We start from the raw sequence: 20,556 nt of genomic DNA, 5'->3' as shown, positions 1-20,556 counted from the left end.
CAGTGAAAACCGATAAACATAAAAAGATAAACAAAAGAAACCGTTGAAAAGCACAAAAAGAAACATAGAACCGAAAGAAATGAAGCAAAATGAGAGAGAAAAAACCTGATGAAAACCATGAAAGAAATGGAAGAGAAACGAAAGAAAAAAAGTATAGCAACAAAAAAACTGAAGAAGAAATAAGCTTACCAAACAAAAAAGCAAAAAAAGACAAAAAACCCAAATAACTAAACGAACACATCAACGATAAAAAAAGAACCAAACTAAGGGAGCAACTAGTTAACGAGCGCTCCTTCGGGAGCCTCGCAACGATCAACGTCACTTGGTGCGCTCTCAGCCATTCGCCACGTGTCGCGCTCTGGACGCTCTCTCCGTATTTTGTATTTTTTTATTTTTCCGCACGCGTTTTCGGCTTTTTAAACGGGTTTTTTCTGGGTTTTTTCGACGTTTTGAATTTCCCCCGGTCTTCCTTAGCTTTTCGGTAAAAAAATCAAAAAAAAATTACGCGAAAAAACATGTTTTTTTTGTAAAAGTCACGGTTTTTTCCGCAAGAGTCACGGCCGTGCCTTTCGAAAATGAAAAAAACGTGTTTTCTGTTTTTTTTCCGCAAGAGTCGCGGTTTTTGCTTCCGTGAGAGGCACGGTTGTGCTTTCGCGAGAGTCACGGCCGTGCCTCTCGGAAAGAGAAAACAAAACGCGTTTTTTGTTCTTTTTCTTTCGCGAGAGTCACGGTTTTGCTTCCGCGAGAGATACGGTTGTGCTTTCACGAGAGTCACGGCCGCGCCTCTTAGAAAGGGAAAAAGTATGTGTTTTCTGTTTTTTTCTCTCGCGAGAGTCATGGTTTTGCTTCTGTGAGAGGCACGGTTGTGCTTTCGCGAGAGTCACGGTCGTGCCTCTCGAAAACGAAAAAACGCGTTTTCTGTTTTTTTTCCTTTCATGAGAGTCATAGTTTTGCTTCCACGAGAGGCACGGGTGTGATTTCGCGAGAGACACGGGCGTGCCTCTTTCGGAAAGTGGAAAAAAAACCGTGCTTCCGGTTCGGTTTTTTCGTTTGGTTTTTTCGTTAAAAAAAGTTTGTCAAAATCTATCAACATGGGATCTAGTTTTGAAGATCTTGACGTGAGAAATTCAATGATGAAAACGGCTCGAGATTTGGACGCACGGTTTAAAAAATAAAACATTTTAAATAAATGGATCTATGAAAAAAGAGAAAACTCACATGTTGCGACAAGTGACGTGCTGCATGTGCACCATTTGTCGCGACCTGAAAAAATAGAGTGTTCTTTACAACGAATACTCTAATTTCGCCAAACTAATCAAAGAAGCTACAGCGAGCGAGCGACCTACCAGCGATCGAAAAAAAAGTCAAAATAGGCCGGCCTAGTTTAAGTCGAAGGGAAGGAAAAGTCAAAAGCGCGCATATCATCCCGAGCCCGAGCGATTTTTGGGCGGTACGGAATATACCCGGGCTCTGTTACAAGACTAATAATTGGCCTGGGCGGACTAAGTTCGGAAAGAGATTGCCCAGGCCGCAAGACTAGGTTTGGGCCAGCGCCATCGGATCGATCTAGGGTTTAATTACCTGCCAAGGATTTCTCAAAAAAAATATTTACCTGCCAAGGGCCGCCGCCCCCCTAGCTAAGCCGTGAGAACCGAGAAGCATGCCGCTGAGCGTTGCCGCCGAACCCGAAAGAGCATGTTGGAGTGCCATCTTCTGCTCTCTGCAGGTATTACACATGTATCCGCCCTTTTGATTGTGAATCTGCTAGCTAGACGAAATAGTTCACCCAACATCGATCTGATCGATGGAAGCATGATTGATTACTGTCATAGGAGTATCTCTTTCTTTTTCATTATTTACAGTACTCGATCCTCTCCTGAAACAGGCCTGCATCTCTGAGCCCATTAGATTTATTCATTACGGCACTCTCGATGTTGTTCGACGGCTTTTTTTTAATAGAGGTGTAAGGGAAAGGGCAAGGGGAACGGGAACGGGAACGGGAGAAGAAACTGTCAATCCTGCTGATGAGCAAACGGGAGACAAAAATTCTCCTGCTGCAGATGATGATTACAGCGAGCAGCTTGCTGAATACGGCCACAATAGTGATCGCTACGATGGCAGTAACTGTGGCGACTACTACGACACAGATGGCGACTGGTCTGAGATCTGTGCATATGATGACTACAGAAAGGATATTCCACCGAGTCTCAAAATTGGCTATCACGGAGACAGCATTAATGTATCGATGGCTTACAGCTTATCTCGGGACTTGGTGGAGCTGTTATCTGTGCGTCCCCGATTTCCCTTCGTGGGCACCTTCGTTGCTTTCAACGATCGTTCCCATTACTACTGCAACTCGCAGAATGGACCACTTCATCGTAATGTTGATTCACAGGTATATGTAATGCACCCTCTGTTTCATACTAGAGCGCTTCTTTGGCTTATTCGATTTGAAGATATTTCATATGGTTTTTGTAGGACTTGGATCCTTAGAATGTTTCCTCGTAGGATTAGAACTTTAAGACAATTTCCTTTATGATTCATTTGCAATCTATTTTGGAGTTGTAGATATAGACTGGCACAATCCAATTCAACATTTTGTTCATTCAGGTTTGATTGTGTCAATAGTTTCTATAGCTGGAATTTGGTTTATCATTGGATGAACTGCATTCCTAATATTGCTACCAAGAAAAAAAATAGTAGCTACAGCTAGTCCATGAGTAGCCCGCCATCGCATTGTAAAAATAGGATAGATTCGATCTGTCGTTATTTAGGGCCTCTTAAAAGGATCTATGAATTCATCAATTTGTTATAAAGAAACAAAATGGCCGTTTATTAATGGAATTCCTTGTCGGCATTCCGTGAAATACTCATTTGGCCGAAGACTTCAAAACACGTCATAAGCTAAACCCGTACTAACAAATAACCAACATGCAATGAACAGGGAAGGTATTACATTCAAACCTTCCGTTAGAATCCCTTTGTTTCTTCTACATTGTCAAACACTCTTGCATCTGAATTTTTAGGGACAATTTCATTCAAAGGAATTCGTGTGGAATTTTCTCTATGTTGGTTGTATGATTTGTAGGATTACAATCCATATGAAATTTCCATATGGTTTTCGTGTGCATGATCAAACATCCATAGAACTTTGTAGTACTCCATTTGTTCCTTTATGTTAGGCGTATTTGTCTTTTAACTATATTCTAATGTAAGGGGTATTTATAACCCCATATAATTCCGCTTTTACTCCTTCACCCATCATGTACATGGCAACCTCACGATAAAATCAAGCCAACCTCCCAATCGATTGGTTGAACACACACAAAAAAACTCCCAATATTTTTATTTTGGTTTGTATGCAATCCTTCTTCTTGGGGGATGCCTTGCGTGGCCCCATGGTTTTCGAGTCGAACGACTAAAAGTTGGCCTTGCCTGTCATATTTTTTCCCATTTGCTTGCACAATCCCCCCATGAAACCTAGATCGCCACAGAATTTCCCCAACCCAAACCTATCCTGGCTTATGCGACCCTCTCCCTTGGCTGCCGCCGCCCCCACAATCCTGCCGACCGGTGCCGCCGCAAGCTGGTCTGCTCCTCCCCTGGTTGTTGCTGCTGCTCGTCTGCTCCTCCCCTGGTGCTGCGGCTCCTCCCTTGGTTGCCGCTGACTATTAATAAGTATATGCATTTACTATGGTAATTTTTTTTGTACAGTCAGGACTAGTCAAGAGTCGCTACCCCAGAACACTCGTTGACTCAAAAACATTGCGTGACCCATGCAAGTAGAGTAGGAGATCATGTATGCAGGCGACTTTGCTATTGCGGGCCACCGAATCGACTTGCTTCCGTCTAAAGAGGATTCCAGCTTGTGTTTCCGGTCTTTTAATCTTTCCATCGAAGGGATTAGCAAGGTGTACTTCAGCCCCAATTGCTCCTTAATTATGTCTCTTGGTCATTATGTCAAAAATAATACACCTTAGATAAAGGAACGTGGTGAGTATAAGATGGCATGCCGTTCTGTTCATGTGTTTTTCCTATACATGCATTTTACAATTCTTGCAAATAGAAGCGGCCCTTAGTTCTGTAACCCTAATGTAATTCTAATCTGTTTTTCAAGTTCCTGGGCTCGAGAATCCTGTGAATAGAATAAGCTCTAGCTTTTATGTTTTTTTCTCCACATTACAACGCATCTTATAAAATAGAGACACGTCGAGCCTATGCATGCAACAACATCTATCACCAATGGCCCTATGAGTTGATGCATTCAGACTAAACAACCTATCTTTAACTTATTGAAATGAAGGCGGTATATCTTTATTTTTGTTTTTTGCATCTTTTGAATCATTTTATTCCATTGCCATATGCGCAGGGTAATTTGATTCTCAGGGCAGAAGGGGCCGCGCTTGAGGACTATTTCCGCATTAAAGTTGAAATCCCAGAGGATGATAACCGGATTGACACTGCAAACTACGTCTTCTATGTGGACCCGTACTTCTGTAACAGTGTCATTGTCCACACAATGCCAACAAGATATTTCCGTGATATAGACGTGTTTTTCGTGCCGATGTATCGTGCTATACAGGCCAGCTTGTGTGTCAACCTTGATCTCACATCTGGCAGTGGCTGTAGCTATGCATATGGCGAAATCACAGCGCACCATGAGTTCTACGGCGACTTCAACGTCCTGCTTTTTCAGTGTGGAGAAGATGATATGGCAGAGGTTGTTGATGGCAGACTTCCATTGTTGCGGACTTGGGCAGCTGTTCCGATGTACTTAGAGCCGCTCTTGATAATCAAGCTGAACCTTAGTGTTTTTACTAATTCTGACCATGTTAATGACGGTCATGCCATCTCCTTCCAAGGTGATCTTACCTTCTACCATGACCAGTATGAAAAGACAATCTGCAATGCTGACCATGGTACAGTTGAAGTGCAGATTGGGTACCGTTAATTGCCCAGCAGAGGGATGCTATCCATTGTAAATTAACCTTTTATATGTATGATATTGCTGTATGGATCAGCTGGATTTATGTCATATCTCTCTCTGAATGGCTGGTCGGTTATCATGTCTTTTTTGGTGTTCTGGTACATTATGTTGCCGCTGGATGTGGACCCATGATATTTTTTCTGAAGTGTTGTGTCGGCTTCATGCTTTTGCTCGTAATACGTCAACGCGTGGAAATTGTTTTACAGTTCTGAGACGTGTCGTGTCCATCGCTGCCTCTCCTCACGTTTATATGCCCCAATTTGGCCACCGAAGATTCCAAGCCTGGGGGCATACAGGTTTGTGCACGCTGTGTAGGGGCGGCAGATCAAGCCTGGATGCCTTTACATTGTGGCAAATTCATTGTATTCACCATCGAATTTTTATTTATAAGTTACCATGTCATTTTTATTGTGCATATCATTGCCAAATTCTTTTTGTACACAGCGTACGTTAAAATCTGCTATGACCTTTATAAAACAGGTTTTTGTCTTTTCCAATTTGTTTTGCCGTGATGTTTTAGTGAACATATTATTCTTCCACCGACAAAAAAAACAACATATTATTTCTTCAATTTTGACATGGAACATGACAAATTTATGTTTATATGCAGCTTAACCATGGCAAATTTACTGTACAAACCATGTCAAATTAATTTTAAATACCATGACAAAATTTCCAAAACTTGAAATGTTTTTAGAGAACTAAATTTACCATGTGTCTATGGAAAATTATTACATTTGCCATCTGTTCGAAGAAATAATCCCCAACTTTGCCATGTGTCCATTACAAATTCCCAAAAGCTGACATGTGCTTTTAGAGGAAAAAATTATAAATTTTGCCATGTGCCCATGAAAAATTCCTGAATTTTCCATATTTTGAAAGATCATAATAAATTCTTTTTATATACAAGCACACACTTTTTTGCAACGCAAGAATTAGCCGAGTGAACACTATGAATTTTTTATAAATTTGACATGATTTTTACAAAAAAAATCATTTTTTTCATAATCTGCCATGTTAAAATCCACTTTGTATTTTATTTTTTCCATGATTTAGATAAACATTTTTCTGTTAAAAATTTTCATAGGAACATTCCCGTTTCGTTTATAAATAGTAATAATGCCCGTGCATTACAATGGGAGAAAAAAAGTCACATTACTCATCGCTAAAAATGGTGGATGAGCGATCGACGGTGGAAAGGTGAAAAAAACATCCCTAACAAAAAATATAGACATATAAAATAGCACAGATTATTATGAGAAAACTATAAAACTAACTTATAATACCATATGAAATGACCCTTGTAGAATGCATAGAACTGTAATCCAGCCATCCATTTTATGATGATATGTTAAAAAACTTTAATTGTGCTATTACTGGCTCATGTTTCAATTGGTAAATAAGAAACTTAATGGCGTTGCGTGTCGTTTGAGGATGAAAACTATTATGCCCCCATGGAAGAATTGTTTCGATTCTTTAAAGAGAGAACCATACAACAAAAACCTGCCAAACTCAAGGGTTCAACATACTCTGAATCAATTCATACACTCAGAAATATAAATTCATGCCATATACATTCAGCTTCTACTACAAATAAATTGTAGTTGGAAACCTAGCAAGTATTACACTTCAAAGACCAAAGCTTGAAAGCGGCATCACTTGTTAGTCCAAGCACCATCTATATATGGCAATTGTATCGGTTGTATAATACTTTGTTTTTGGGCGAACGTTCTACAATCTATAGATACAGTGTGATAAAAGCAATTGATCACCATCCTCTTTCTCTGGACTAGAGCAAGCACACCGCTGATAAATCAACATTATATAATGCCCTATTGAAAAGTGAAAACTGGGAACAAAGAACATCACCTACAATAGTTAGTATTCTTATGTAGAATGGAATTAAATTCATGACTTTGGTAATAAAAACAAAAGAAGTCAATACATCAATGGTGTTTTGTGTGTCACTTTACTACTAATGAAATGCAAATTTTGTAATTTATCTTTCTCATCTTTAAAAACTCATGAAAGCTAGAAGTGAATTTTTTCAAAAGGAACCCTCTCTAATCTGGTGTAAGGATGCATGCAATTATGTTAATTATTAAGCAAAGGAAATTTCGAAAATGAATCTGCTCAATTTTGGAATGAACAACCTACTGCTCCTTTTTGATCTTGATTGTTCCTTCCAAATAGCCTATTCTCAGTGCATTCTCTTCTCTATAGCAGCAGCAAGATCCTATATATATCTAATCCAATCAAACACATACATCGGAAAACACTAATCCAAATACACATCCCAAATCACAAGAAGCATAACTTTGTCGTGGATAGGTCATGTGCAACCTTGGCCCTTCAAAGATTTTGCTAGTGCTTCTTGAGGCTTTTTTTAAAGAAAAAAAATCTTTAGCTTGTCATTAGTCCTGCTCGAGCCCCGGCAGAAGGACTCTCGCGTGGCTGGCAAAGAGGATGAGTCGGGGTTCCGGGCGGAGAGAACACCCATCTGAGCAATGGGCTTGGTGTAGTAGTGCATGCCGTTAGTGTATGATAAATAGATACGATCACAAATCATCTTTTTTATCCTAGCATGGGTCAGATCATAACTTGTTGAACTATACCAATAGTGCTAACTACAACGTGAGCAGTACCAATACTACGATGGATCTACTAGATAAAAAGGCATTCCTCCATACCAGTTCCAAACACAGCTAGCATCATCTCATGGACATGACAACTATACTAGTTCTCATGCCATAGCCTCGACCGACAGTTGGCCAAAAGCAATGGCTGCCATGGTGCCCTTCTTAAATTATGTAGGATGCGACTTTGTCTCAGGAATATATATGGAAGGTTAATTAGCCTCGCTTTCATTTCTCCTCATTTCTCTGTGACGTCGCCTTTGAATCCTCTATGTGAATCAATCTTGTTGATTTTAATAGGTCGTGCAGTTAATTAGCCTCTCTTTATTTACTCATTTTTCTGTCATTATCTCAGAGATGAGGAAACTCAAAGACGTATATTAATCTGGTAGATTGTATGTAAGGGACCGAGGTGGGACTACTAAATATGTGAATCGACCTTCACTTTTATAGACAATATGAGCTAGCTGAGTTGGCCATGACATTATACAGTGGGTGATACGTTTTGAGTTCGACTCTGCTCACAAGCAAGTTTTTTTTGTGTGCTTCAAACGGGATAGGTGGGCCAACAAGTATTCAGGATAGGTGGGGCATTCTGTTATCCTGGCTCGCACGAACGACGAAAGAAACTTGGCTCTACGAATTAGTACCACCTTGTGTATTTTTAATAGGAGACGGATGAAAATCGGGTGAAATGCACCTTGCTTTATTAATATGTATAGATTAGCGCATTGCTATTTTAATTTTTAAGATAACATGGCACATTTATTGAATATACCATGGTAAATTGTTAAATTAGAGGATCAAATTTTAATTAAATATAGCATTACAATTTTCTTAAATTACGGCATGCCATTTAGTAAATTTGTGCTTTATGCCTTCTATGTATCATCATTTTTTCCTAATGGCAATTTTTATTTCTTGCAAGAAGCAGTTAAGTAGGCCTAGCCCTTTTTTCCTCCCCGTTCTCTCGACTAGCATGGGGGCTCACGATGGAGCCCGCTAAAGCGAACATTCAACGTACGCTCGCGTCAAGGATGCACCGGTGGGCCGGCCTAGTATTTCCAGTTGTGACTAATGGGCCAGCCCAACTTCCAGGTTAGTTACTTTTGTTTATATTTTGAACATATATTAAACACATCTATCCCTAATAATAATAAAGTACGGATTGACTCCGTGGATTCGCCATCACAATACGCTTTTTTTCCATGAATTTACGCTTTCAGTTTAAATTTAAAACATATATGCGAGGTGGTACTAATTCGGGGAACCACGTCGCAAAATTTTCGCAGGTACATGATCTGTCGTCCGCACTACTACTACCTGCGCCTTGCCTGAGATCGTCTCACATGGCTGAAGCGTTGCCACTTGGGCCTCAGCCCGTCCGGCCATCCGCTGCGCAGTGGCCCAAAAATCTGCTAAAAATCTGCTCTCATCCCCTTCCATGGCAGCAGCGGCCGCCGCCACCCTCCCCCAGCGTCGGCCTCAATTGCATTGCCTCAACGCCCGACGCCCGAATCGCAGCCCTCCACCAGATGAACGCTGCCCGCCACCACTAGATCGTTGCTGCCGCGCAGTTCCTCTGTCCGCGAGGCGCCACCATCTCCGAGCCGCCGTGGATCTCGTGCGGATGGGTGATTGGGCTGGCCGCCTGCGTGGCCCTAGCGAGCTCGCCAGCCGTTGCCGAAGACCCAAATCCCCGAGCTCGACGAGCTAGCTAGCCATCCTGGATGCCTTGCGGAGAAACCTTGCCATGGGCTATGAGCCCCGTAGCCACCTCGCCAGCTGCCGTTGGAGCCGAGCAGGTAGGCGGACGAGGACGAGGATAGCGCGTACAACGAAGCTATTCCAGGGGACAACGTGGAGTTCCAGCAAAGAGGTTCAGTTCAGTTCAGAACTTTTGAACGCCAAGTGGTTCAGTTCAGAACTTGGCTTGGTGGATGTAGTGCTGGTAATCTCAAACTTGCTCCTCTCAACTTCAGTAAAAGAATTCCCGGGATTGGATATATGTGCATGCACAGTGGTGTGTGATGGGATGGTCTATTGCTGGTTTAATTAGCTGGGTCTGTACAGTTTAGGCCAGGAACAGAAGCCAGCGGGATGCTCATCATTTGTCACATCCATCTCTACTGAATTATGTTCATCTTTGAAATTTTGGTTCGTTTTCTTTCTGCAGGATGCGTAAAAAAAAATCGAAGGTAGCAGCTCAAAAAGATGAAACTTGGAAGTCCATTGCCATCTTGAGGCCTGTTAACCTTCAATTTATAAACATATATGCTCAGCTATTTGTCGAAATATGTCTCACTGAAACCTACTGTACAATCCAAATTATCAGTTTTTGTTTGGGTGGGAGTCAGAGAACAAAGCTCCAATATCCACTTAGATAGCACTGCTGGTCTTTTACATTGCAATCTGCACTTACTTGTGATCAACGGAGACTGGCGTGAATTTCCCCTAAAATAGATCCATGTCTGTACCATTATATATAACTCATTTTAGAAATATGCACCACCTACATATGCACCTACATATGTTCTCGGACAAGTGGAACCCATGTTAAGATTAAGCATCTCTTTCACACTTCAGCTTTCCTTTAGTATGTGCCTCTATCAGGCTCACTATTGGGAAAGCCCTGTTAGTCATGCACAACATACTATATCTTGAATGAGGTGAAAAGATAATAGTCTATTTTTATAGTCCTTTAGAAAGACTCTTTTTGGTTCTGTACAAAACTACAGATAATAAATTCAAGAGGATTTAATGAGTTAATTGTGCCCATGAGAGGTTATCTTGATGTTAGACTTGGTGTAGCATGTTGCATGTCACATGACCTATATATATCAATAAAGTGAGATGTTATTACCATGATATCTATTCTGCTCTTTATCGGAAAAAAAGAATATCTATTCTGCTACCATCTTCGTATTATTACTCTTTCATTGAAAACTTATACTTAACTTGGTATTGAGGGGCTGTTATGGTACTGGAAGTCTGCTGCATTGTTCTATCTACCATCGACCATCATTACTAAAAAAATTGTTCTTCTTGTTGTTGGTCACTTTGTGCAGAGAGCAGTTCGTTGTCAAACCTATGATGTGGTTTGACTAATTAGGCCAGGATCTGAGAATCACATGAGCTGGTGTAGATTGTAAACTCTGAACCTAAGCGAATTTGTTTATTGCAGTTTGCAAGTGCTTTGCTGGTGATGTTTTTCTTACGGTGGAAAAGGGAGTATTACTTCTCAGTGATAGATGTACAATCAGCTGCTAAGAATTCGGTTACAATGATAGGAAGACCCTCTAGCCACATATGGGCACAGTCCCTTGAGAAACTTGCGAATGCATCAGCACATCTATTTTGTTTTCCTTTGAGCAGAACAATAGAAAACACCTTACTACCAGTAAGTAGGTAGCTCATGAACTTCAGCTACCAGGTGCCCCGTCATAGAGTGATCCTTCTCCTTACTTTCTAGGCCAGTTTCAGCCTTTTCTGTTTGGCGCACTCCACCACTCTGGAAAGTCATCGTGCACTTAAGCCTAGGAACTTCCGGTAGACAACAACTCGATACGGCTAGCTTTGCTAGCTAGCTACGTAGTCAAACTGTACAATGTACAACGTACAACTGTTGTTATCTTTCTTATCTCCTCCCAATTGCACAATCAATTTTTGTAAGGAATTTCACCACAACAGTATTATTGTAAATAGTATGCTGAAATCAGCAAAATGTGGTCATAGGCTCATAGCCATTGAAGATTATGTTTTTTTCCTCCCGTTGTAACGCACGGGCCATTTTGCTAGTATATTCTAAACTTTGAAATCAAGAATTTAAGAAAAATGTTAATTTAGCGTAAATGTTTTGTTAGCGTAACTTAAGAAAATGTTGATATATTTGAAAAAGTAGACATCAAAACATATATTTGAAAAAATGTTAAACATGTATATAGGAAAGTTAAACCTGGATAAAAAAATGTTTTAGATATATACCAAAAAAGTATAATGTGCATGAAAACAATATACATTAAAACATATATTCAAAAAATGTTAATCATGTAACTAAAAATATATTAAACGTGTAAACAATTTTTTTGGATATATAATAAAAATATATGATGTGTAAAAAGAAAACATATGATAATCGGGAAAGAAACAAAGAAACCCAAAGAAAAAGAAAAAATGAAACCGAGGAGAACTAGTAAAAAAGAGAGTGAAAAACAAGAAAGAAACAAAGAAAAATACGAAAAAAAAGAAAAAACAGAAAAAAACAGAAAAGCAACCAAATAATATAGCTAACGACCTTCTTCGTCGGAAACCCGAGCGAGCCGCCAGCGTACAGAAAAAAGAAAAGATAGACTGGGCAATACCTACGCGAGGGACTAAAAACTTCACCCAGGGGAGCATGTATCTCGCTATAAGCTTTATATGGCTCCCGCACGCTCGGTGGTCCATAATCTTACACTCCCTCCAGTTGCGTAATGTAGTGTGTATAGTTTTTTTTTTTTTTTGAAAAATGAACCTTTTGAAAACGTTGATCAAGTTTATAGAGAAAGCTATTTATATATACAATACCAAATATATGAAAGATGAAACTACGTCTTACCATGAATCTAATAGTATATGTTTGACATTTTAGATGCAAATATTTTTCTTCACAAACTTGGTCAAAATTTGTGAGGTTTGAATCTTTAAAAAAATACATATGCACTAAATTAGATATGGAGGGTGTATGTTTTACGAAAAAGTTTTTCTACCGGTGCAGGGATGTACCGGTGTGTAATCCACCGTTCACCACTTTTGTCAAGATTCGTGCAGGTTTTATACACTTTCTTTTCATATGCAAATACAGCAGATTAAACAGAGCTATACTAGTACTTGTGTCAGACAATGTCAGCTTTTACATAGGAGAGAGGGAGAGGTGCAGAGAATAGTGCATGCGTGCATTTCTCACCACATACACGGCTGCATGTGTTCTCTTTCTCCATACAATTGACATGTATTTAATTTCATCCTCATATTTTGAATGACTAATATCTGTTAAACGAAACGTCCATTATTGAAACTTTTTATATATTTGGAATCGTGATGACAAGATCTTCAGAACAAGATCAATCTTCGATATATTTAAACTACTTCTAATTTTCTATATTTCAGTTATCTTTGAAATGACTTTCAGAAAACACAAAATTGTTTCGCAGTGAAATGATTTTATTTCACACATTTTAAAAGATGGATTTAGGCTCATTCAAAATTTATTTCACTCATTTTCAAAAGATGGATTTAGGCTCATTCAAAATTTATTTCACACATTTTCAAAAGATGGATTTAGGCTCATTCAAAATTTATTTCACACATTTCAAAAACTGATTTCACTCATTTCATCAAAAAACCGATTTCACTCATTTGATATAACTGATTCCAGTTGTTTGAACTCGTTTCAATTGAAAGAAAAACATGTTTTAATAATTTCCAAAAGCAAATTTCGCCCATTTGATACTCGATGCCAGGAACTGATTTCAATTACTTCAGAAAACATATTTCACACAATTCAAAAAGTTATCAATTGAAAAAACAATTTCACTCGCTTCATAAAACAGATTTCGCTCATTTATAAAAATACAATTTCACTTATTTCAAAACATTTGTTTCACTGAATTAAAAAAACTTATTTCACTTATTTCAGAAAACTGATTTCAATCATTAAAAAACCCATTTCTTTATGTTCAAAAAACCAATTTTACTCATATGAAGAAACTTATTTCAATCATATGAAGAAAATAATATTACTTGGTTGTGAAAACATATTTCACTTAGTTGATGCAAAGAACTGATTTCAATTATGTCAAAAAACCTATTTCACACACTTCAAGAAGTTATCAATCGAAAAAACAATTTCACTCGCTTCATAAAACATATTTCGCTCATTTATAAAAATACAATGTCACTTATTTCAAAACATTGGTTTAACTGAATTAAAAAAAAGTATTTCACTTACTTCAGAAACCTGATTTCACTCATTTCAAAAAATATATTTCACTAGTGCCGCATCTCTGAAATAACAAGTTCACATTGAAATATGTTTCATATGCATGATTGTTTTTCTTCAGAAAACGGTTTCAATTATTTCAATAACGATTACAATTATTTCGAATAAGTAAATTTGAAATGAGTGAAATTGGAATTTTGATATGATTGAAATAGCAAAAATTAAACTAGTTTAAATACATTCAAGATTGGTCTTGTTCTAAAGATCATGTGTTCAGGAATTTGAATATATAAAAAATTTCAGTGATAGATCATTATCAGGTTGGTCATCTAAAAATTTAAACAAAGAGAAAATGCATGGATATGTTGGAGAGAGATGATGCATGTACCACCTCTGTAAAAAGTACTACACTATCCTGACACTGATTTGACTAAAATCAGAAATACAAGAGGTGCTCTTCACCAAATACTTTCATATATACATGCATATGGTCCCACAACTTTACACACGTCAGTACATCATTGGTGGAAAGACCACCGGTAGCTCCCCGCTCCGGTAAAAATGACTTTGCGGTATGTTTTAGCGTGGCGCTGGATAAGCTTTGAAGAAGACTAAACCTCGAATGGTTTCTTCAAAATTGAGACAATCGTGCTGTAAACAACCCCTAAAAAAATGGCAGTGGTTGACGTACACGGATATGTGTCGGCTGATTGTCTCACCAACCTCGGTACACAGCAACGGTTGTCCCGACAAGCGGCGGCGCGACTCGCCGCCCTGCCCCCTGCGTCCCTCTCACGGCCGGCCTCTAAATACTACTCCTACATCACCACGGCCGCCCCCCTGCAGTAGACCCCGCAGGCAAGCCAGCGAGATCGGCGCGTCGCGTGACTCCGCCCAGCTAGTAAAGCAGCGCCGATGGTGGAGATCCCGGTGGTCGACCTGCGGCTCGCCGGCGCGCAGCCGGAGGAGTCGGCGCGGCTGCGGGACGCGTGCGAGCGCCTGGGTTGCTTCCGCGTGTACGGCCACGGCGTGCCCGCGGCGCTCCAGGCGGAGATGAAGGCCGCCGTGCGCGCGCTCTTCGACCTCCCCGACGAAGCCAAGCGCCGCAACGCCGACATCATCGCCGGCAGCGGCTACGTCGCGCCCAGCCCCGCCAACCCGCTCTACGAGGCCTTCGGCCTCCTGGACGCCGCCGCCCCCGTCGACGTCGACGCCTTCTGCGCGCGCCTCGACGCGCCGCCCCGCGCCAGGTCGGACCAAATCGGCCGCGCCTCTCTTGGCACCAAGTCAATTTCGGATCCTCCAATTTTGACCTCAGCACACGCTAATCTGTCGCAGGGAGACCGTCAAGAGCTACGCCGAGGCGATGCACGAGCTGATCGTGGACGTCGCCGGCAAGGTGGCCGCGAGCCTGGGGCTGGAGGGCCACCCGTTCCAGGACTGGCCGTGCCAGTTCCGCATCAACAGGTACAACTACACGCAGGACACCGTGGGGTCCTCGGGCGTGCAGATCCACACGGACTCCGGCTTCCTCACCGTGCTCCAGGAGGACGACTGCGTCGGCGGCCTCGAGGTGCTGGACCCCGCCACCGGCGAGTTCGTCCGCGTCGACCCCGTCCCCGGCTCGTTCCTCGTCAACATCGGCGACGTCGGCACGGTATCATCGATTCGTTTCAGCTCTAAATTCTTGGCGAATTCGTTTCCGTCCGGTGCGCTGAGCCTCTGAGTGAGCACCCCGTCTCGTGTTTCAGGCGTGGAGCAACGGGAGGCTGCACACCGTGAAGCACCGGGTGCAGTGCGTGGCGGCGGTGCCCCGCATCTCGATCGCCATGTTCCTGCTCGCGCCCAAGGACGACAGGGTGTGCGCGCCGGAGGCGTTCGTCGACGCGCAGCACCCGCGCCGGTTCAAGGCGTTCAACTACGATGACTACAGAAAGCTCCGGCTGTCCACCGGCGAGCGCGCCGGCGAGGCGCTCGCTCGAATGGCTGCGTGACGTAGCTATCTGGCGGGGCTTGTTTAGGTTCGAGACTGTAAACTCTGAGCTGTTCAGAGAGAGCTAAGCTTCAGTCGATTATTGACGGTTGAACCAAGTGAGGCTGTGAATTGTCGTTGTTTTCATCTATCAATAAAATCTTGTACGTACTCTAAAAAAAAAGCTGGTACGAATTGCAAAAGTGAAAACTGCAAAAGGTGCAAACACGCAGCAATCTTTTTTTTTATTATTTTTTTCAGCCAATTATTATTCTTAGAGCAACTAGTGGTCATGTGGGCAGCCCACCATGTTTTTGAAGGTTGCACGCAAGCAAATACCAAGTCATCGTTATTTGCAATCATCTGAAGTGTTGCGCTTACCTTTTCAGCTGCTCATCCATCCTCAAATTGCTCTAGATTAAGCACGTTTAACTTTAAGATTTCTTTTGAATGAGCTCATGAAAAAAAAGTTGCAACTTGTTGATATGAGTGGTCTATCATTTCTATTAAGTCAGGATGTCACATCTGCCATCAAATCCATCTACACATAATGTGAATCATGTGTCATTTATGAGCCGCTAAACAAAATATGCAAGAAAAGTTTGAAGAAATTTACCTCCAGGCAAGCTGCCGAACACCTTGAGGGCGCGCGGTCGAAGGGATGGCGTGACCGGACTACTGGAAGAAATTGCAAAGCTGCGAGGAAGCGTGGGAAGTCCAGCGACGTCTCAGCGGTGGCGATTGGGGCCAAATCACGGCGGTTCAGGCGGCAGAGTGGCACCAAACATAGGCGGTGTGGGGATGTGGGCGGTGACGGAAGGGAGCACACGTTTTGAAATGTCTATGGCACTAATTTTTAGGTGGATGAAGTGTACACGTCTTGCCCAATCTTTAAATATGGAGGCTCGCGAGTTGGATTTGGAGCACCCACCAAAAATACGGCGATAGAGGACGGGATGAAACTCTGCTAAATGGGCCTTTATGGGAGAACCTGGCATAATGATAGTTTTTATGAAGATCAGGCCGATATAATGACTTTGCTAGAGTTGCTCTTACCTCACATCCCTTCGATGGCGGGAGGTGGCGGTGGTAGAACAAGGTTCTGAACGAGGATATAGGTGGCGGTCAAATCGGGAATGGATGGAGACACATGTGTGGGGCTAGTACTATTAGAGATATATTTGGTTTACATGTATTTGTCGGAGTAAATGACCACGGGTAGCCTAGCCGGCTCCCCCTAGCCCTTCTGAAAAAATTACGAGCCGATCCGGCCCTCAAGAATCCAAGACGTGGGGCTGCCTTCCCCTTGCCGGCTGTCTTCCAGGCTGACTATCGGAAGGCGGCCCGGCTTTAACCCTCATGAAGAAAGCCGCGGGAGGGCCGGCTCCAAGAAGCCGGCCGCAAGAAGTCGACTCCCACAAAGCGGTCAAGATCGTACCCTCAAAGTCTGCATCCACATAATGGCAATGTGACGGGGCGTGGCTACAGTAAAGCCTGCCACCCCCGAATCCTGGAGCACGCCTGGCACAGTGCGCCGTACGGGGTGGCCATGACCCGTCCGGCGCGGCACTGTTGCCATGTTGACCCTGATGTCACCCACGACGGGCTGTCAGCGCGGCCCACGGGCGGTGGGCCCCTTCAGGCAGAGAGACACCCGAAGGCGGCCAGGCCTCCCCCAGTCGGCCCAAGACGGGGTCGGCTCCCCACAGCCGGCTTGCTTCCTCCCTCGAAGGAGACGCCCCATTAAGGGGACAAGACGAGGCGTGGCTACAGCGATCGCCCGCCGGGCGGCGGCACTGTAGCCACGCTTACCTCGGCGAAGCCCTCGTCACCAGGTTTGAGGAAACAGTGACCAGCCACCGACAAGGCCCTTGACAGTGGGGCCTGCCTGTCGATCAAGGAGCCGGCAGCCGGCGGGCCCCAGCAGCCGGCGCAGAAGCCGGCGGGCGTAGACACAGACGGCTGGGGCCCAGACCCAGCCGGATTACCATTGTACCCCCGGGGGGTGGGCCTATATAAACCCCCCGGGGCACCCATGCAAAGGGTTGAGCTGAGCTAGTTTTAGACACCACATAGAGAGGAGAGGAGAGCTAGCCGTGCCCTTCTTCTTCTCGCCAAACAGTTCAAGGAGCATCTTGTAGCCACTCGTTCATCTAGTGATCATGCGGAGAACCCGCAGAGCAGCAGTAGGAGTGTTATCTCCTCGGAGAGCCCTGAAGCTGGGTAAGATTCACCGGCGTGCATGTCTTCGCCTCATCCCGCTTCCAGGCACCGGCGACGTCTTACTGGCTCCCACAATAATAAGCCACCCGTTGGCATATGTCGCACCTACCACCCGACATTTGGCACCCACCGTGGGGCCAGGTGCACCTCGTCCGGAGTCCTGTCCTGGACGGGAACCCTCTTCCTCCCCAGCGAGCGTAGCCAGCCCGGCACGCCCGATGGCGCTTGCCACGACGCGCTGCAAGGCGTCGCCAACATCTGCGCAGCGAGCGGCCTCGCCGATCTCCTTGACGAGACCCTCATCTCCGACGAGCCCGCCTCTGACGCGGGCACCGACCACCTCGTCAACCTCCTCGGCCAGCTCCACGTCTCCGGCGAGCTTGCTGTGGACTTGGAGTCTGTTGGCTCCACCGATCCGATGCCTGTCGACTCCGACACGGTCTCGCTCGACGCTTTCCCCACCGACGTCGTGATCTACAACGACCCGCTTCCCCGGGCCGATGGCTGCGACGGTGCCACCACCGAGGTGATGGTCATCGGCCACGACGGCGCTTCTGGCGAGAACGCCCTCGACGCCCCGCATGCAGCGGTCCACGACTTGTCCATCCCCCTCCCGGCCAATGCCGACACCGAAGCATTGGAGGCTCGCCGCCTCGCCCTCCTCGCGGAGGGCCGGAAGTTGGCTTCCATGAGACGCCTCACCGAGGCCCACCAGCGCGAAGCCGACCGCGCCGCCTTTGGCATGCCGCCCCCAGGCGGGCCAAGCCGAGCCAGCGTTGTCAGACAGCGCGGAGCTGCCCTCGCCGACATGCTAGGAGTCGACCGCCCAGTCTACGCCACTCCACTCGAGAACCTGCGTGCCGCCCAGGCGGCCGTAGACGAGCTAGACGGACTGGGGGCCGAAGAACTCCCCCACATGACCAGACGCATCCAACAACTAATTGATGCAGCCGCACAGCGGCACGAAGCCGACGCCCGCGCGGAAAGCCCTCCCCCGCGCTGAGAGCACGACGTGACGTCCCGGACGCCGACTGTGGGTAAAACCCGCGCGCGACACGAGAAGGAGCCGGCTGCCAGCCGAAGCCGAACCCGGACCTCCATCGAGCAAGACGCAGAAGGCCGTCCCCGGGCCGTGGAGCGGCGGGGCAACCCGCCTTCGCCTCCGCCTCGTGGGGAGAGATATCCCACCCCACCGCCTGTCGCGCATCCGACTCTCAGCAGCCGACTAGGACTCCGTGAAGGAGTCGGCGAGAACGACGCCCGCCATCGGATCGACCGCCTAGCGCGATCCCTAGCGCTAGAAGAAGAAGATGATGTCGGCCCGCCTTGCTTCGGCCCCCGCATCCGCGACGAGCCTTTCCCCAAAGGGTTCTCGCTCCCAAGAGACACGCCCAAGTACAACGGCTCCGTGAAGCCGGAAGATTGGTTGATCGACTACTCCACAGCGGTTCGCATAGCAAACGGCAACAGGCGCGTTGCCGTGAAGTACGTGCCCCTCATGCTGCAAGGCACGGCGCGGACCTGGCTCAATAGCCTCAGGCCCCACAGCATCAACAGCTGGCTAGACTTCACAGAGGCCTTCGTCCGCAACTTCACCAGCACCTACAAGCAGGCTCCCAAGCCCAGACAACTCTCCTTGTGCGTACAAGGCCCCGCCGAATCCACTCGCGACTACCTCACGCGTTGGGCCGAGCTCCACAACTCTTGCGAGGGGGTGCACAAGGTGCAAGCCATAGAATACTTCACCGCCGGATGCCGAGAAGGCACCCTCCTCAAGCACAAGCTCCTCTGCGACGAGCCAACTACCCTCGACGAGCTTCTGGTCATAGCGGACAAGTACGCCACCGCCGACTCCTCAATGAAGACTGAACTCCGGGTAGACGCGTCCGGGAAGGTAATCAACCCGGCGCCCAAGACGCCGGCTGGGGACTCTGGCCGACGCCCGTACCAGAACGACCACAAACGCAAGGGCCCCGTGTCGCTCTCCACCAGTCGGCAGGTGGCCATAGTCGAGGACAAGCAGCCCGAAGGGCGGCCCGCACCCAAGAAGCAGAAGGGCGGCAGGCCGGCTTGGCAGCCGGCCTTCTCCTACGAGCAAACTCTCGACGCCCCGTGCAAGTTCCACAGCGGCGCGAAGCCGTCCAACCACACAACCTGGAAGTGCCACTGGCTCACCCGAATCTCCAAAGGCGAAGGGCTCGCGCCGCCTCCGCCTGCTGGTCCGCCGCCTCCGGCTCCGCAGCTGCCGACCGCTCGGCCAGCAGTCGGAGCTGTGCACGATGAGTTCCCCGACGAGCATGCCGCCTATGTCGTCTTTACAAGCCAGCCCGAAGGCCGGTGTAGCAGACGCCGAGAGCACCAGGAAGTCAACGTGGTCGCTACCAACCCCGTCGAGCACATGCACTGGTCAGAAAAGCCTATCAGCTGGAGCCGGGCCGACCACCCAGAGGTGATGCCATCTCCCGGCTCTTATGCGTTGGTTTTGGATGCCACCCTTGCAACGGACAGACGCGCCGTCCGTTTCTCCCGCATGCTGATAGACGGCGGGAGCAATATCAACATCCTGTACCGTGACACCCTGGAGAAGCTGAACGTCAAGATGAAGCAACTCATGCCTACTCGGACTGTGTTCCATGGCATTGTACCTGGCCTGTCCTGTGCTCCCATTGGCAAGATCAAGATTGATGTTCTCTTTGGGGACAAGGATCATTTCTGCCAAGAAGCGATCTGGTTTGAAGTGGTGGACCTGGAGAGCCCC

At 45.6% G+C, this 20,556-nt stretch overlaps 2 protein-coding genes and 1 long non-coding RNA gene across 3 annotated transcripts; all 3 read left to right on the top strand.

Moving 5' to 3' along the window:
• The first annotated feature begins 1,512 nt into the window (after positions 1 to 1,512).
• Positions 1,513 to 5,019, top strand: LOC125533635. Its single transcript, XM_048697011.1, has 3 exons — positions 1,513 to 1,726; positions 1,886 to 2,395; positions 4,370 to 5,019. Exons 1-3 carry the CDS (start codon positions 1,661 to 1,663, stop codon positions 4,949 to 4,951), a joined length of 1,158 nt encoding a protein of 385 aa, XP_048552968.1. The 5' UTR covers positions 1,513 to 1,660; the 3' UTR covers positions 4,952 to 5,019.
• A 3,969-nt stretch (positions 5,020 to 8,988) lies between these two features.
• On the top strand, positions 8,989 to 9,935 carry LOC125533634. The gene is made up of 2 exons (XR_007294320.1): positions 8,989 to 9,574; positions 9,800 to 9,935. It is a non-coding gene; the product is annotated as an uncharacterized LOC125533634 (long non-coding RNA).
• Positions 9,936 to 14,310: 4,375 nt separating this feature from the next.
• LOC125533632 (2-oxoglutarate-dependent dioxygenase DAO-like) lies at positions 14,311 to 15,823 on the top strand. Its single transcript, XM_048697010.1, has 3 exons — positions 14,311 to 14,853; positions 14,942 to 15,260; positions 15,355 to 15,823. The coding sequence occupies exons 1-3, from the start codon at positions 14,519 to 14,521 to the stop codon at positions 15,595 to 15,597; spliced, it is 897 nt and encodes a 298-aa protein (XP_048552967.1). The 5' UTR covers positions 14,311 to 14,518; the 3' UTR covers positions 15,598 to 15,823.
• The last annotated feature ends 4,733 nt before the right edge of the window (positions 15,824 to 20,556 follow it).

The sequence above is a fragment of the Triticum urartu genome, chromosome 2, assembly GCF_003073215.2.
Source record: "Triticum urartu cultivar G1812 chromosome 2, Tu2.1, whole genome shotgun sequence".
NCBI lineage: Eukaryota > Viridiplantae > Streptophyta > Magnoliopsida > Poales > Poaceae > Triticum > Triticum urartu.
This window is presented reverse-complemented; position numbering and strand designations above follow the sequence as displayed.

Coding starts and splice junctions, on each gene's coding strand:
- LOC125533635 (XM_048697011.1), top strand. CDS start 1,661: ATGCCGCTGAGCGTTGCCGCCGAACCCGAAAGAGCATGTTGGAGTGCC. Junction 1,727..1,885: donor CCATCTTCTGCTCTCTGCAG/GTATTACACATG, acceptor CTCCTGAAACAG/GCCTGCATCTCTGAGCCCAT. Junction 2,396..4,369: donor ATCGTAATGTTGATTCACAG/GTATATGTAATG, acceptor CCATATGCGCAG/GGTAATTTGATTCTCAGGGC.
- LOC125533632 (XM_048697010.1), top strand. CDS start 14,519: ATGGTGGAGATCCCGGTGGTCGACCTGCGGCTCGCCGGCGCGCAGCCG. Junction 14,854..14,941: donor GACGCGCCGCCCCGCGCCAG/GTCGGACCAAAT, acceptor AATCTGTCGCAG/GGAGACCGTCAAGAGCTACG. Junction 15,261..15,354: donor ACATCGGCGACGTCGGCACG/GTATCATCGATT, acceptor CTCGTGTTTCAG/GCGTGGAGCAACGGGAGGCT.